General features: G+C 41.9%; 3 protein-coding genes across 10 annotated transcripts in view; 1 reads left to right on the forward strand and 2 right to left on the reverse strand.

The window, feature by feature from the left end:
• zgc:92907 (ALG13 UDP-N-acetylglucosaminyltransferase subunit) lies at positions 1-14,211 on the reverse strand. Of its 6 annotated transcripts, XM_070543620.1 has the most exons (9): positions 9,769-12,486; positions 6,194-9,038; positions 4,605-4,653; positions 3,737-3,854; positions 3,563-3,614; positions 2,298-2,440; positions 1,381-2,076; positions 674-761; positions 1-596 (listed from the first exon to the last, which is right to left on the reverse strand). In XM_070543620.1, the coding sequence occupies exons 5-8, from the start codon at positions 3,592-3,594 to the stop codon at positions 712-714; spliced, it is 921 nt and encodes a 306-aa protein (XP_070399721.1). In that variant the 5' UTR covers positions 3,595-3,614; positions 3,737-3,854; positions 4,605-4,653; positions 6,194-9,038; positions 9,769-12,486; the 3' UTR covers positions 1-596; positions 674-711. The 6 variants fall into 6 exon arrangements, with proteins under 6 accessions (XP_070399721.1, XP_070399722.1, XP_070399719.1 ...); XM_070543621.1 differs by lacking the exons at positions 6,194-9,038; positions 9,769-12,486 and adding an exon at positions 14,090-14,211; XM_070543618.1 differs by lacking the exons at positions 6,194-9,038; positions 9,769-12,486 and adding an exon at positions 6,031-6,187 and having other exon boundaries at positions 674-758.
• LOC107380006 (diablo IAP-binding mitochondrial protein) overlaps positions 1-15,016 on the reverse strand; it is a 155,634-nt gene that overhangs the window by 78,227 nt on the left and 62,391 nt on the right. Inside the window, exon 1 of one of the 2 annotated variants that reach the window (XM_070543623.1) lies at positions 317-478. The exons of the other annotated variant lie outside the window; for it this stretch is intronic. The gene's annotated coding sequence lies outside the window, so the exon portion shown is untranslated. Of the gene's footprint in view, positions 1-316; positions 479-15,016 lie in introns of those variants that run through there. 2 annotated transcript variants of the gene reach the window in all.
• Positions 4,944-15,016, forward strand: part of LOC139062528 (uncharacterized) — a 24,971-nt gene continuing 14,898 nt past the window's right edge. The window contains exons 1-11 of one of the 2 annotated variants that reach the window (XM_070543616.1): positions 4,944-5,073; positions 12,471-12,587; positions 12,729-12,832; positions 13,303-13,575; positions 13,677-13,770; positions 13,894-13,961; positions 14,052-14,270; positions 14,368-14,433; positions 14,511-14,633; positions 14,764-14,814; positions 14,893-14,955. In XM_070543616.1, the coding sequence (XP_070399717.1) occupies positions 12,479-12,587; positions 12,729-12,832; positions 13,303-13,575; positions 13,677-13,770; positions 13,894-13,961; positions 14,052-14,270; positions 14,368-14,433; positions 14,511-14,633; positions 14,764-14,814; positions 14,893-14,955 (1,170 nt within the window). In that variant the 5' untranslated portion in view covers positions 4,944-5,073; positions 12,471-12,478. Of the gene's footprint in view, positions 5,074-5,419; positions 5,559-12,470; positions 12,588-12,728; positions 12,833-13,302; positions 13,576-13,676; positions 13,771-13,893; positions 13,962-14,051; positions 14,271-14,367; positions 14,434-14,510; positions 14,634-14,763; positions 14,815-14,892; positions 14,956-15,016 lie in introns of those variants that run through there. The other variant, XM_070543617.1, reaches the window with a different exon arrangement.

Here is a 15,016-nt window from a genome sequence, read left to right on the forward strand (position 1 = left end):
TTGTTTTGCACCCTGGATTTATTTCCCTCCCCAAAGAAGGAAAGCTCCTGTTTACACTTGTAAAGCGTGTCCCTGGACCATGATGGGGATGGAGACGAGGTAGCAGTGGCCTCAGGAAACACCAGACTGGCAGAAGGCTGGAGCGACGCAGGGCTGGAGCTGGACTGAACAGAGACCGCTTAGGCACAATGGGCCTGACTGTGTGCCAAGGGGTTTCAGATAGCGTAGAGGTGGAAGAGGCTACAACTGTTTCACAACTCACAGGAGTCTGTTTTCTAGGCTGTAGCAGAGACTGAGGTTGAAATTGAGGCTTCACCTGGGGCTGAAGCTGTGGCTGAGTAGCAGCAGGCCGAGAGACTGGCATCGCAAGGTCCGTCCTGTTCCTTAAAACCTTGTCCAGGACAGCAGCAGAAAAGCCAGCAGAGGGACCAGGAGGAGTAGTGGAGCCAGAAGAAGCAGCTATCGGACCAGCAGGGGATGCAGAAGCAGAGGGATCAGCAGGAGCAGGAGAACCAACAGCCGCTGTAGAGCAGGAGCCTTTGGCGACGCCCTGGTCGCTGCAGCTCCTATTGTTGGTTGCTTTGAGATGAGGGAGTCTAAAAAGACCACAAAAATTTGTAGTGTGCGTTGTTTAAGCTTGGAAGGTGCAAATTAGATTTGTTCTGCCCCATACCTTCCACAGATTTACAAGCAGCCACCATCTCTGCATCATCATCCAGCCACGACAGAGGGTGTCTCTGGGAGGGGCGTGATTCTTCCTGCTGAGCAAACAGGAAAAGCATCAATTAAACACTTAGTTAACTTGAAAATTTTACTAATTATGTTTAAGGCTAGAAATAATTTACTGCCAACTAATCTACAAAGGTTCTTTGTTTTGATCCCAAAAAATGATAAGAGTAGAAAGAAACCAGAGTTTAAAAGGATATTTGTTCGTACTACATTAAAGCAAATGTGTATGTTAACATATGGTGTGAAATTATGGAATAACCTGGATGATGAATTAAAAAAATGTACAAGTACTGGTCAATTAAAAAAAATGTATAAAGATAAAAGGCTAAAATCGTATGATTTGGTGGGTTTAGGATGGAGGATTAATGTTTTAGTAGTGATATTATTTGTTGAAGTAAGAGAGCGGTTTATTTTTTGTGTATAAGGCTATTTTGTACTTTTTGTTATTTATCTTGTCTTAGTTAAAGGGGGTAGGTCATATCAGATTTTTTCTTCTTCCTCCCCCTATTTCACTCAAATGCTTATATTCTAATTTGAAGTTTGTATATTTAAACTTTGAGTGAAATAAATTATTGAATTGAATAAACAGGGAGCCCAGTGTGCGCCCCCCAGTGGAGGGTTAAGGTATTTATATTGTGCCGTATCACACACCATGGTTGGCGGAAGAAGAAGTAGTTCTTGCTGAAAACGCTGAAAAGTAGCGGGGGCGTTCCTCAAACCGAACGGCAACGGTGTACTGGAGCAGGTTATCTGGAGTGACGAAAGCAGACACTTTAGATGCAAACGGAGTTAGCGGCACCTGCCAATAGGCCTTTAAAAGATCTAGTTTAGTAACAAATGTAGCTGAACCCACACTATCCACACAATCCTCTACACGAGGCAAAGGAAACGAATCTGGGACGGTTTTTGCATTTAACTTGCGGTAGTCAGTAACAAACCTATATGAGCCATCAGGTTTATTTTCCAGTAAACATGGTGAGCTCAAGGAACTGGTGCTGGGCTTTGCTAGGCCATGTTCTAATAGATAAGTTACTTCCTTTCTCATTAGTTCCCTCTTCATCGGACTAGCCCTGTCAGGGTGCATACGAACGGGGACGGAATCAGTAAGGCTGATGTCATGAGTTATTAGGTGGGTCTGACTGGACACGTCTGAAAATAGTTCCGGAAAAGAGTGAATTAGATGAGAAAGCTCCTCCTGTTGCGAAGAGGTGAGGTGACCCAAACTGGACGACAGGTTGGAGAGAGCTTCGGAGTTGCAGAGACGTGGGGTGACAGGGGGCAGCAAACTCCACGCCACAGCATCATCTTGCACAGTATCAGGCAGTGGGGGAGAAACCTCTGCAGAGACTAAACAAGGCTGAGTCACAGCGGTAGCACGTTCATGAAATAGCTTCAAACGATTCACATGGCAAGTCATGGTTTTCTTTCTCATTAGAGGAGTTCTGATCACATAATTGGATTCACTGAACTTGGAGAGAACCTCAAAAAGCTGCAGCCAGGGAGAGAGAGGTGTCGGCGCGCTAGGATGATGTCGACGCCAAAACAACCAAAACAAAGTGGAGACTCACCTCTCACATCAGGAAGAATCTGCGTGTTTCGAGCGTTATCCGTTCTTTCATAATCCGTTGTTGAATTGTGATCGGCAGAAGCTTTTCTGGTTCGCGCCTCACTTTTTACAGCAGCGGCCCACGTCAAGACGTCGTTTCTGTTACTGATAAGGAAATGCATGCGTTAAGCAGCGCGGTCTGTAGAAGCTGTCATCAGCTGATCAGGAGCTGCTAGAGGTAGATGTTTTCATCCAAGAGCATCACGGCCCATGAAGAATGAGGAAGACATGATGAATATCTACGGCTGCAGACCCGCCGCAGATTTGCTGCTGTAGGTGGGAATCTGCAGCAGTGAATCTGCGGGTCTGCAGCCGTGCCCTTCTTGGCGTGACAGCGGGACGTCCCGAAGGTCCGCTCACCTGTTCACCACTCAGACGTCCTGATCTTTTGCCTTCCTAGATCATCCAGCTGTAACCTGTTCCTGATCATGTCTTTAGCCCCGCTGTAACACTGATGCATCAGTCTCAAACGACATGGAGCTCAGGTGTTATTAGAACCTGTGTGTGTTCACCACCCAGCTTCAGCTCTTCTGTGGTTGGGTCTGACCCATGTTAGTACATTTAAGTCCTCCATCAGGCTTGTGCCTCTTCTAGTGTCATTTTAAAGGATTTTATTAATTTATTTAACCGATACTAGATTACCAGCAACAGAAATGCTGCTAAAAACACACAATTATGTGAAGCTGGAAAAATTAGAATACTGTGCAAAATTACATTTATTTCTGTAATTTAACTAGACCGAGATACCATTTAAAGGTTCGGGAACCTTTACAGGTGTTTCTATTTGCAATTTTAAATTTCAGCTGATTAGGGTCTTGTTAAATATCACACAATGACCTTTTAATAGTCTAGATAAGTGTAATGTTCCTGTTAGTAGGTCCTCCTGTTAAGTGCTTATTTATTTAAATTATTCAGGTTTATAAAAAAACATTTGGACATACATTTTATTATGTTCCAGTCATTAGTCATTTATATTTCACTATTGTAGTAATTCTTGCATTCTTTAATGAAAAAAGTAACTAAGTAGTTATTTTTGTTGGTAATCAGTTACTTTTATGATCTTGTAACTGAGTTACTTTTTTGACAAAGTAATCAGTAACTATAACTAATTACTTTTTTAAAGTAACGTTCCCAACACTGATTAACGCACAGGCCAGAGTTTCATCTGCCAGTGCTAGGAGAACGGGACCTGCTCTAGCTGTGAGAATGCCGTGTGTGTGCGCTCACCATGATGACCAGTAGAATATTCTGGAAGTCATTTCTGAATCCCAGTGTGGAGCTGCAGAACAGAGCAAAGTTTCCTTCCAGAAGTTGCAGGGTAAAAAATAGTCTTGCTCAGTCAAACTGCACACGCACGCACAAAAATCATTTTTGTTCCGTGAGGATTTATTCCACACTCACCATGAAACCCAGTGAGGTAAAGAGGAAGACTACGACCAGTTTGGCGTATGGTCCGTGTCCCATCACGAGCCTGATTCCTTGAAAAAAGGCATGGGCTGTGACCAGACCTGGGAATGCTCTAAAAACAGAAAATAAACCAGAAACAGTCAGAACACCACCTGATACCTGTACAAGTCTCTAGAAGCATGTTGCTTTGATTCCTTGCAACATCTTTCACCTAGTCAGCTGACTTTCATGCTTTTCCTTATTGCCTTTAGATTTGACCAAAGCTTTGGCTTGATCACACGGCCCGTATTGCTCAGCTACAACTGTCTCGTTATTGGTCACAGTCAAGCCCCTTCATCACATCACATCACTGTTTTTCATGGAACTTGAAATCAGATTTACAAAATAATGGATCATGCAAAATCATAAGATCTGGTGTAATTCGATATGAATGACTGACCTAAAAAATGAACAGATTTCAGATGAATATGTAAAACCAACAGAGTTGGTGCCATTTTTGTGTTTGCTGATGAAACTTATCTGTGGTAGCCATCTTTTGCCAAGTTAGAGCTAAAAGCTAGTCTGAGCTAACCGCTAGTTTGAAACAAAAAGTAGTCTTAGTCTGAGCCAAACGCTAGTCTGAGCAAACCGCTAGTCTGAGCCAAAAGCTAGTCTTAGTCTGAGCCAAACGCTAGTCTGGGCTAAGTGCTAGTCTGAGTTAACAGTTAGTCTGAGCCAAAAGCTAGTCTGAGCTAACAGCTATGCATCCTCGAACAATTCTCCGGACATCGTTTACTGCAAATCGTGATAATTTCAACAAACATTAGTCAGCTAGCAAGTAGCTAGTTTTTGCTAGCTTTAGCTTTAACATCGATTGACTAACCTTATACCGGCTTCTTCTCCTGGACTGTCTGGACGTGAGGGGGCGGCCTCTGTAAAACACGGGAATCAGAGACGAACGTGACGTTGCTGTGTCGTTAAAGAAACTTATTGGTTTATTTTGAATTTTCCGATTTTCCTTACTGATTGGAGGATTAGCGCATTGTGTTTTCTAAAGACTTCAACCTTATTGGGAGATATTTTTCCACGTGATAAATTCTATCCCGCTGATTGGCTCAAATTCGGCTATATATTTTTCAATCCAACCGCCCCTCACGTCTTTGAACAAGACTCGTTTCAGTGCGCACTACGTAGGCTTGCTTGGGGTTTTGCCTTCTTTTTAGCGTTGTAAAGCAGCATTTTGGAGAATATTTCATTTGTGCTTATTGTTATCTGTCGTTTGTTTGTTTGTTTGTATGTTTGTTTTAAGCAATATTAGCTGTATTCAGCTGGCGTGTTCACTTCTTATTATGGTAAGTAATACTTACATATTTGCTGTGTCGATTTTTACGCAAGCAGCTTCATTATTCTTGTGATATAATTTGGAAAAGAGTAAAGTAGTTTTGTTGAATCTGCAGCGTGAGTGAGTGTCCATGTGGCACGTGATGTAACATTTAACGGTAAGACACGAAGGGGCGGTGGACTCGCGCTGCTGCGAACCGGTTCCGCCGTTACATTCCCGCAGAAACTGGTTGATCACACCGGGACCAGACTCGAGTCTCAGACATTGGGGTTTTACAACCACAATGTCCTAGGAAGCAAAAACGCTTTAAAAAGGGAGGGAGGAGTCCTAACTGTTGCTGCAGGCTGTAACGGGGTGACTCGAGCTGGGCGAGAGTTTGGATGTGGCGTGGCTTTTAACCCAAGCGCGGAGTGACTGACGCCGGGTTGAATGGACACGCTGTTCTGGGAGCCGAGTGCGCAGCTGTATGGTGACCTGGTGACACAGCTGAACACGGCGAGTCCTGGTCTGAGGCTGGTCTCTAAGAACAGGCAGGATTCTTAGATCTGGCTGGTCTGATCTGAACAGGCTTCGTGATCTGAGACAATCTGGTTTGGACTCTGGGTTAGGTTCGGTTCGAACAATGACTTTGGTTTTATGCTTGACGCATTCACTTTCCGCGCGGTGATGCGGCTCGCGGATGGAACGCGCTTCACAACTCGCAGTGTTTATGGTTTGTGCGGCTTGTCTCTGCGGTGAGCCAATATTCTCCCAAACTGAACGGGGCAGCATGGAGCTCTACAGCATGCATTCAACACTACACCATAGTAGAAGTAGAACTTACTGTTTACAACATGGCATTTCAGCATTTTTAACAGCGTTCTCGTCTTTTCCGACAGTGCGAGCTATTTCTCTCCAAGAACTATTAACAACATGTTGATCACGGTGACCTCTGAGAGCTGAATCATACAAATGTCTATTTACGAACCTCTGCCATAGTAGTTCTTGCTGGTCCGCCATGTTTTTCCGCGTGGTTAGAAATTTTCCGAGGTGTGCATTGCGGAAATTCTGGGCCGTGCGGAGGCGCGGTGGAGGGGCGTGGTTGTTAAAATGACGCAACTTTTCCGCGCGGAGCCGTGCGGACCTCGCACCTGGTTGGTTAATGCTTGATGGTTGATGCCGACGTGAGTCGGTGTTGTGCGGCACTTCCTTAAATAGATTTGGCGGGTGACGTGAACCGGAAGCCTGGCGCTGGGGATGTTGGGTAATGGAGTCTGAGCGGCTCTGCGGTGCCTCCCTAGAGGAGGTTGCGTGAGTGACACAGGCGTGTTGTGTGAGAGTGCAGTTATTTACTGGTTAATAGGGCTGCTCGATTATGGCAAAAATAATAATCACGATTATGGTGACTGAAATTGAGATCACGATTATTTAGGACGATGTTTCAATTTATGTTGATTTTATTTGTTTTTATTAAGTCATAAAATTGCTCAGGGCACAATCAGGACAAAAATAATAAACAAGATGATCACTGAAATAACTCCTGATTCCCAGTATAAAAAGACCAATATACTTATAGCTCACAGTCTATGACCCAAGGGCTATAGACCTTGGTTTAACTCATGTAAGTCTAACCAGTACAGACCCAAATACCAATACCTTGCAAATACTGACAGCAAGAATTATACAGTGACATTTATAACAAATAAATGCAAAGAAATTGATGTTCACAAAATGTTGCATAACATTGAGTCGTGTCAAGGTGCTGTAGGAGAGTGCACAAGCACCGTGTCCTCAGAGAGATTAGTTATTAGTTATCAGCGTGAGGAACTTATTTCTACCTTATTTATAAACTATTTATTTACAGGTCCATCAGTTAATGTAATAATTGTCCCAACCACAGCTACACCCCCAACCCGGTCTCACAGCAATCGGGGCAAGCTGCACATGTGTTTAGCGCGCCGCACACGCACATTTAGTCATTTTTAGTGGCTCAGGAGTCCGCATGTGCGGTGTGTGTGTCACTCACTCTGGTTAATCCAACAGGGAGCCAGCTCCGAGAGCTGTTAAGCTAACCTGCAGGAAATGTTGACGACAGTTATCCAGAAAATAGCTAAGGGTTCCCAGAGATGTTTCTGAGGTGTTTGCTAGGTACTTGTAAGTTTGAAAAGTCAAGAAGGGGGTCTGAAAAGCTGCTAGAAATAGCGTCAAAGTCGCTAAGTTGGCAACACTGTGGAGGAACGCTTCATTTGCAACTCAGGGCAGCGCAAGCGGGAGGAGCAAATAATCGGCTTGTTTTGTTTTTTTATAATCGTTCAAAACTCAGATTGTAATCGTGATTAAAATTCGATTAATTGAGCAGCCCTACTGGTTAATATATTTTTGGGTTCAGTTGCTTTCATGTGGTCTAATGTGAGTCTATTTGGGATCATTGGAATGATCAGCAGCATTTTTTGATGTGACTTATGGCAGTTGCCCAGGGCATCATCACAAGGAGGATGGCATTCATTTACTTTTGGTTTATTTGGTATTTTTTCAGTCATTTGTGGAAATGGTGATTAATTTTGATTAATTCACAGCCTATGTTTAATTACATTTAAAAATTAGTTGTTTGACATCCCCAATAATAATAAATGTCTACAGATGAGATCAAACAAAACAGATGAGAATTGCCCTTAAAGAGCAAGTCACCCCCAAATCAACTTTTTTTTGCTGATAAAACGTGGAAGTAAAGTGCATATTTGAGTCACTTCTGTTTTATGTTTCTAACAGAAACTTGTAGTTTTTCACATTTGAATGTAATATTGTCAAAAGTTTATTTTTGGCTCCCTGGAGGGCTACGCCCAACCAGCCATTCCTCCCCATCCCCGCATATTTCTCTCCTCCTGCTCCCTCACATCATCACACAAACATACACATAGGAACTTGGGGGGGTGGGCATATCAGGGAGTGCGGGTATGGACCCATTTCCGCATTCCTGTGACAACCTGCCCCCCAATTTATTTGCACCTTATACACTTCCACTGACGACATTCCACACAAACACACACTTAGGGCCTTGGGAGTGAGCACATTCAGCGGCATTTGGCAGGGGGATATCTCAGCCTCCTCCAGGGTGCCGGTGGCCACTTCCAATTTTAAAGTGCACTTAGACACCGAGGGCTGTGGGTGCAAGTGGGGTGGTGTGGTGGCATCAACTGGCATGGGCAGACAATGCCCGCACTGCCCGCTCACCACAGCCATGGAATACACCTCATCAACGAACACTAACTATATTGGAGCAGGCGGAGGGAGACTAGGGGTCTTAGCACACCTCTGTTGTTGCTTGGCTTCCTGGGGCTGGAGGCTAAGAGGGAGATCTGGCTGTCTGGTTGGGGTCTGGGGTGGTGGGTTGCTGGGCTCAGCGTTGGGCGGGGAGTCTGTTCATCAGCACCCCAGCAGAAAGGGTCAAACTCTAGTAATGGTTGTACCCAATGTGCAGCAGTACCGGGACTAGGGTGTGTATAGGGAGCATAAGTGGGTGTCTGGCGTGCATTTTTAGAAGTCTTTGGTTTCATGTGTATGTGTGAGCATGAGAGGGAGTGTATTACTGTGTTTGTGTATAGGGCTGCAACTAACGATTATTTTCATAATCGATTAATCTGTCGATTATTTTTTCGATTAATCGATTAATCGGTTTATTATTGTTTAGCTATTTAACCTATACAAGTGATGGATGCATTTCAGTTAAGAAAAAAAAACATAAGAGAATTGTGCAGTTGACTGCAATCTATTTTATTGCACATGAACACAGTCAGCAGTATAAAATGAGCTAAACAGTGCAAAATATCAGTCCAGAATAATTTTTTAGCATTAGCTGGAAGCCTGCTCCTTCCACCATGGATAGTGGCCTCATGTCTTTTACCAGCATGTTTAGAATAGAGTTTGTAAGTGGTATGAATTGCTGGGGGGTGAGTGTCTCTTTCCCCATGTAGTTGTCCATCGTTGCTTGTTTTTTTTCTGCATAAGAAACACAAATAGACTGAAATAAGTACACATATAAAATAAAGCAGCACACACACTACAACACTAAATCAATATTATATTATTTGAATTAATTAACAATATACAGTGATCATTTATTTTGAGGGTTACGTTCTACAAAATAGCCTGCAACAGGAGATATTCAGAAAAAAAGTCTAATTTTTTTACTATTAAAAAGCTCTAAGTAAGAAGCTCATGAGGTTTTTACTTTGAGTCGGGAGTGTTTAAATTAGCTAGAGAAATGTGAAAAATGTTTATTTTGTGTAATACTGTTTAAGAAACATGATAAAAATGTGTTGTGAGGCGTTTTACAGCGTTAGATAGTAAAACAGCCTTTTAATAGTAAAAAAATGACTTTTTCTGAATTTCTCCTGTATTTAAAAATTGAAAGCGTACAACTATGCCGCGTTATATTCACCTGGACACAGCTCGTCTGTATATTTTTCACCGCGGAGTTGTCCTTTTTTGAATGAGGAACATAGTTATGGGTTTGTGCCGTTTTTCTCTTAACGAGAACATTCTTATAAACAGACGTGCTGAATTTGGCAAGCGCATGATTCACAACACGGAGGAGATTCACGATGGCATCTAGTCAATCAGAAGTAGAACACCGTAGACTGACGCGGCAAAAAAAACATGTTTAACATTCACTATAACGAACTCAGCTAAAACACTAAGTCCAGCTTGTTTATTTTCTGTTACTTACCGGGCTGGCTCTTCCAAATGACGGCTCACTTGACCGCGGTGCTCTTCCTCTGCTGCATCAGCCCCCACATGCTTTCGTCTCAAATGTTCACTTAGGGACGTCGTGCTTCCGTGCCATGCTAGATGGTTTTTGCATATTTTGCCTTTTCAAGGCATCTAGTGAAGTGCTCCCATACTCGTGAGGTTTTTGTCCGGGGTTTCTCTAAAGTTTTGTCGCTTCTATTTTTCTTCCGTATTTCCTCTTGTTCCGCCATCTCTCACAGCAAGATGAGCGCATTCTATGGATGAGCGTCAGTAACGTGATACGTCATGAAAACCGAGGGCACTCATTGGCTCATTTCTTCTTCTACGGCTCCACTGGTAGATCAGTGGCTCATTACTGCCACACACTGGTGGCAAATTTAACAGCTTGTAACCGATGTCAGATTGTGGTAAAAATAGACTTTATGCGGTAAAATATGATTATTAAACAACTAATCGATGACTAAAAAAGTTGTTAACTATTTTAATAATCGATTATAATCGATTAAATCGATTAGTTGTTTCAGCTCTATTTGTGTATGACTGTATATGTCAGGTGGGGCCTTTGACTCCTCCCTTCTCCTGGGACTTGTTTTGATGATATAGATCTTCGTCTCCCCTCTCCCTGCCACACCTGGTGTGGAGTGCGGTACCTTGGTCTGCCTGAATGTTCGTGGCTCCCGGGTCAGGGGGTTTAAGATTTTTGGCATCTGTCTGATCAATCCCGGTGGCTGCCTGGTGGGGTCTGGGTCCCTGGGCTCTGCTGGGTCCCAGGCGGGGGGTGGGAGGCTGCAGGTGGGCTTGCCGCTGATATCTCCCGGGTCTCTGCCAGCTGCTGGTTGTGGTCCCCCCAGGGCGATCCTCTGCACCTCTCAAGGGGGCGGGGGCCTTTCTGGTTGCAGTCTCCTTGGGGTTTTTGTGTTCTGGGGCAGCGGCTGGATCTCTGGGACTTGGAGCTCTCTTAGTCTCCTACACATCTTTGGGGGCAGGTCTGTGGCCCCTCACACTCTCTATTGGACGCTCCTATAGAGAAACCTTACATAAACAAGCGTGTGTACACACACACAGGTGCTCATATAAGTATGGACTTGGGCACGTTCAACACATGTCTTAAGGCTGTCGTTGCCACTAAATGCACTATGATTTATTATTATTGTGTGATTGTATTTCTTCAAGTTGACACAGTGATAGCTTGCTCCTGTTGTGTTGTGTGTCCCATTTTTTTCTCTTCTTTCTCTTTCTGCAGGCCTAGAAGCAGACTCTTGTTCATTATTGTTTATTTTTGTGGACCCCCCCCCCCCCTTTTCTGCCCCCACCTTTTGTCTTTGTCTTTATCTTTCGCCTCTGATTCCGTGTCTGGTCGGAATTACAAAGTATTCAAAAACAATAAAGTTTAAAGTATCAGACGTGACATTAGCTTTGATGCTCCACTTGAGAGTAAATCTGTAAGGCTTTTCACCAACATTCAGACATCAATTCTGTTTGCTTCACAGCCAGACAGGACACGGGGAAAAAATAATGATAAAAATAATGTAATATTGTGAGTTTATTTTTAGTCATGCAAAGTTTAATGTAGAAATAAGTAAAACGTTATTAAAAGTTACAGTACTTAAAGCTAAACTGAGATTAAGTAAAATAATGTAAATACCATAAGACTATTCAAAAGTTTGACTGATAACAATGGGGTGTTTAAACTATTAAAGTTGCATTGTTTAAGACTAAATTAAAGAATATGTTGTGACTGAATATTTCATACAATGCAGTTATAAATAAATGTTTTTTAGTATATGTATTGCTGACTATTTGAATTAGTCTAAGCATTATATATAGAATACAGCAGGTGTATGTGCACTTTCATAAGTGCAAGTAAGTTCTAATAAAACTTGACATTTAATAACTTTTGATATTTTTAAACAATAGTTTGAAATTTAGCATGATTTAAAACTACATTCTTGGGGTTTGATTAGAAATTTTCATTTTTATATTATGATTCCTTGTTCAGGGGTTATCAGTAAAGTAGTAATAATTATGTTAATGTATTTTGTCATAGATGTCACACACAAGTTATTAATTTTTATCCTTTAAATTAGATTATACTGTGATTAACTCATTTAAAGAGCAAGTCGCCCCCAAATCAACTTTTTTTTCTGATAAACTATATAAATGTGTGTCTAATCGTGCTACAGAAATGCATAGTCAATAGTTTTGCACTTTAGTGCATTTTAGTTAAGATTTTAATTTTCTGCCTAAAACTGTCAGTGTTGTGCCGTTGTCAGATAAAAACTCTGCACTACATTTGAATTTAAATCTGTCATAGCTATTGACTAAGAGGTACACAGTGATGTTAGATGTTACATTATTATGTCACAATGTTGTGAGTGTGTGTATTTGTTTGTGGCTCTACCCTCTCTGTCTGCTAGACAACAGCATTTGTTGCATTTTTCAAACAGGAAGTGGGAGTTGAGTAAGAATCTGGTCATGGGTGACTTGCTCTTTAAAATTTAGGATTGTTTTTACAATTATATAAGTTTAGCAAATTGATGGTTGTATAAGATTCTAAAAGGTGTGAGTGAGTGAGTCTAATTCTGTCTTTACCGAGTACAGACACATGATAACATAGAAATCCATAGTGTTTGTGTTGCTTTTCTAATAGTGCTGTCATGTATTTTATGTTTCAAACAGCATTCACTATGCCTGGCAAAGAGTCCAAACGCAAGGCGGATGCTGCTAAGCGCAGCAATCGTCCAGCTCCGCCTATTCGTATCGGGATTCCAACGCACATCAATGATGATGTTAATTGTATGTATTGCAGTATTATTTCGCAGAACAAATTATTGTAGTGTTTTGCAATCGATTTAATCTATACTGTATTTATGTAAGATGAAAAATTATTAGCCAAAAAGATTGTTAATTTTTGTGTGTGTGTTTTTGTTTTGTAAGTTTCTGGAACTGGCTTTCGTCATCGAGTTCGTCGTTGGCCGACCAGTGTGATTTCTAACAAAGCTCACAAGTTGGTCCTTCCAGATGAGATTCCTGACAAGAAAGTGAGTGTAATGTCCACAAATATTTAAAATATAAATATAGATTTTCTTCCAATACTATCTAGCAGTACTCTGGGATTCTAAGGAAACGGTCAGATGGTGTTGAAGCCGCTATCAGTTACAGTGCTGCAAACAGACTGAATCGGCTTCTTTTTGACATGTGCCTAAAGTCTACCAACTTTTGAATCTTGATAGAAAACCTAGTTGTGTTCATCTTCCTTTTTAGTCGGTGCTTCTCAATCTGTGATTTAGAACTTAAGCTGCTCAGTTATTTTTACATATCTTTATTTGTATTTATGTTGGTGTATTCTGTGATTAGTTTTACCATTTCATGTTTTATTGTTTGTAAACTTTGACTGTTTAATGTGATCTCTTTCTTCCTGAAAAGCATATTGCATTGCCGTTTGTATGAAATGTCATAGAAATACAGATTGTTTTATATTGAAATGTATTTATAAATTTTTCTAATTTAGTTCATCCTACTTGTTGGGGACTCCCACTTGAGGTCCGTGGCAGACGGCATAGTCCCTATGCCGGTTGGCGGCCTCGCTTTTGGTGTGATGTCCACTCCAGGAGCTTGTGCAGATCTTCTGCGCCTTGAGGTTTCACAGGCTGTGTTACCTCGGGAGCCTGATGCTGTTTGCGTCATGGCTCCTTCTAACAACCTTACGGCCAGCAGAACAGTTGAAGAGGCAGGGGATGCATTTGAGCGGTACCTTTTGGCTGTTCTCAGTCGCTGGCCTAAGGTGAGAGGCTGATTTGTGTAATTTTGAAGGTATGAGAGATGACAGTAAACGTACATCCTTAAAAATAATTGTATTCTTTCTTCTTCTTTTTTTTTTTTTAGGTTTTCTGTACCTCCATGATTCCCCGTTTAGTTGGATCCTGGGAGCGTCAAGACCTGTTTCAGCAGGAGTACCACCGCAGATCGGCTAAGCTAGGTAAGTTGCAACATAATTAGATGAAAAGGTAGTATTAACGACAAGCGTTATTGCTATTTACTCTTAGGTATCAAACAATCACAATTTATAAGTTTACATGAATTTTTTCCTTCTGCTTCGAAGGTGTAAGTTATGTGCCGATCCACGATCACCTACCCAGGTACCGTCTTAAACTGTGGTGCCGTGATGGTGTAAGTATATTGCTTGGAAGAAAACAAGGTAAAGGTTCTTAAGTTTGAGATGATAAATTTGTATTCTTTTGTTCGTGTTTGTGGTTGCAGATCCACCTCAGTGATAATCACGGGATGCCTATACTCACGCAACTGATGTGGAATGCCTCCTATCAGTTCTTGGAGACACACGCACCAAAGCCACTGGTGCAGCACCAGGTGTCTCGTCCGCAGAAAGCGAGTATTGTGCCCCGTGTGGTTGTGAAGGGTGTGGAACGCATTCCACCTCCACGCCCTTCCGAATGGACGTTTGTGAGACCTAGCGGGAAGGTGAGAGACTTTATAAAGTATAAATATTGTAAAATGTTTATAATTTTAGGCAACTGGGCCAGTAATGCTTCTAAATGTGTTTTATTTACCATTGCAGAGAAACCATTCAGGGGAATTTGAAAAGACTTCTAATTCCCCCAAGAAACGAGTGGTTGTTTCTAAGGTTTGTGAATGTTTTTGATTGATCTTTTTCAAAGAATTTTGATTAGATGATAATATGTGGTGAATTTTCTTCAATAGGCTGATGACACTTCAGTGGCCTTGAAGGAGTGTTTCATCCCCCTGAATCCCGTTAGGTTCTCACCTTCAATTCTGGCTGCCATGGACACGATTGCTCCAGCGGATGGTCCCACAGATATACAGGTAGCTTTAAAGCAAAAGTTTATTATCTTTTAATGTAAAGTGTAATGTTGTTCCTGGTGCTTGTAATATGGGCTGTCTGTATGGTATATTTGAAAGTATTGTACTTAATCGTATTATTTTCTGTTTGTAGACTACATCTGTGCGACATTTTAAGAAAGCAGCTAGGCGTGTCCAGCAGGAGGTTGATTCATTAAATTATCTGGCATACAAATACATTGTGGTGTTATTTTTCTTCACCGTTGTTGTTCTTTAATTATAGGTTGCATCCACACCTTGCATAAATCCTCTTGCAGACGTGGAGTCTGTTCGGTCTAGGAAGGAGGTAAGAAGCGTGTGTTTCAAACATAAAAACTAAACTAATCTTTATTGACGATGTATTGACC

The sequence above is a fragment of the Nothobranchius furzeri genome, chromosome 13 (genome assembly GCF_043380555.1).
Source record: "Nothobranchius furzeri strain GRZ-AD chromosome 13, NfurGRZ-RIMD1, whole genome shotgun sequence".
NCBI classification, from domain to species: Eukaryota; Metazoa; Chordata; class Actinopteri; order Cyprinodontiformes; family Nothobranchiidae; genus Nothobranchius; species Nothobranchius furzeri.

Bases quoted from the DNA above. Each gene is read 5' to 3' on its own strand.
- zgc:92907 (XM_054735713.2), bottom strand. From the start codon at position 6,062: ATGGCGGACCAGCAAGAACTACTATGGCAGAG. The intron at 3,855-4,604 runs GTTAGTCAATCG...TTCTGTTTTTAG, and splicing joins GGAGAAGAAGCCGGTATAAG to AGCATTCCCAGGTCTGGTCA. The intron at 3,615-3,736 runs GTGAGTGTGGAA...TCTGTTCTGCAG, and splicing joins TTACCTCACTGGGTTTCATG to CTCCACACTGGGATTCAGAA.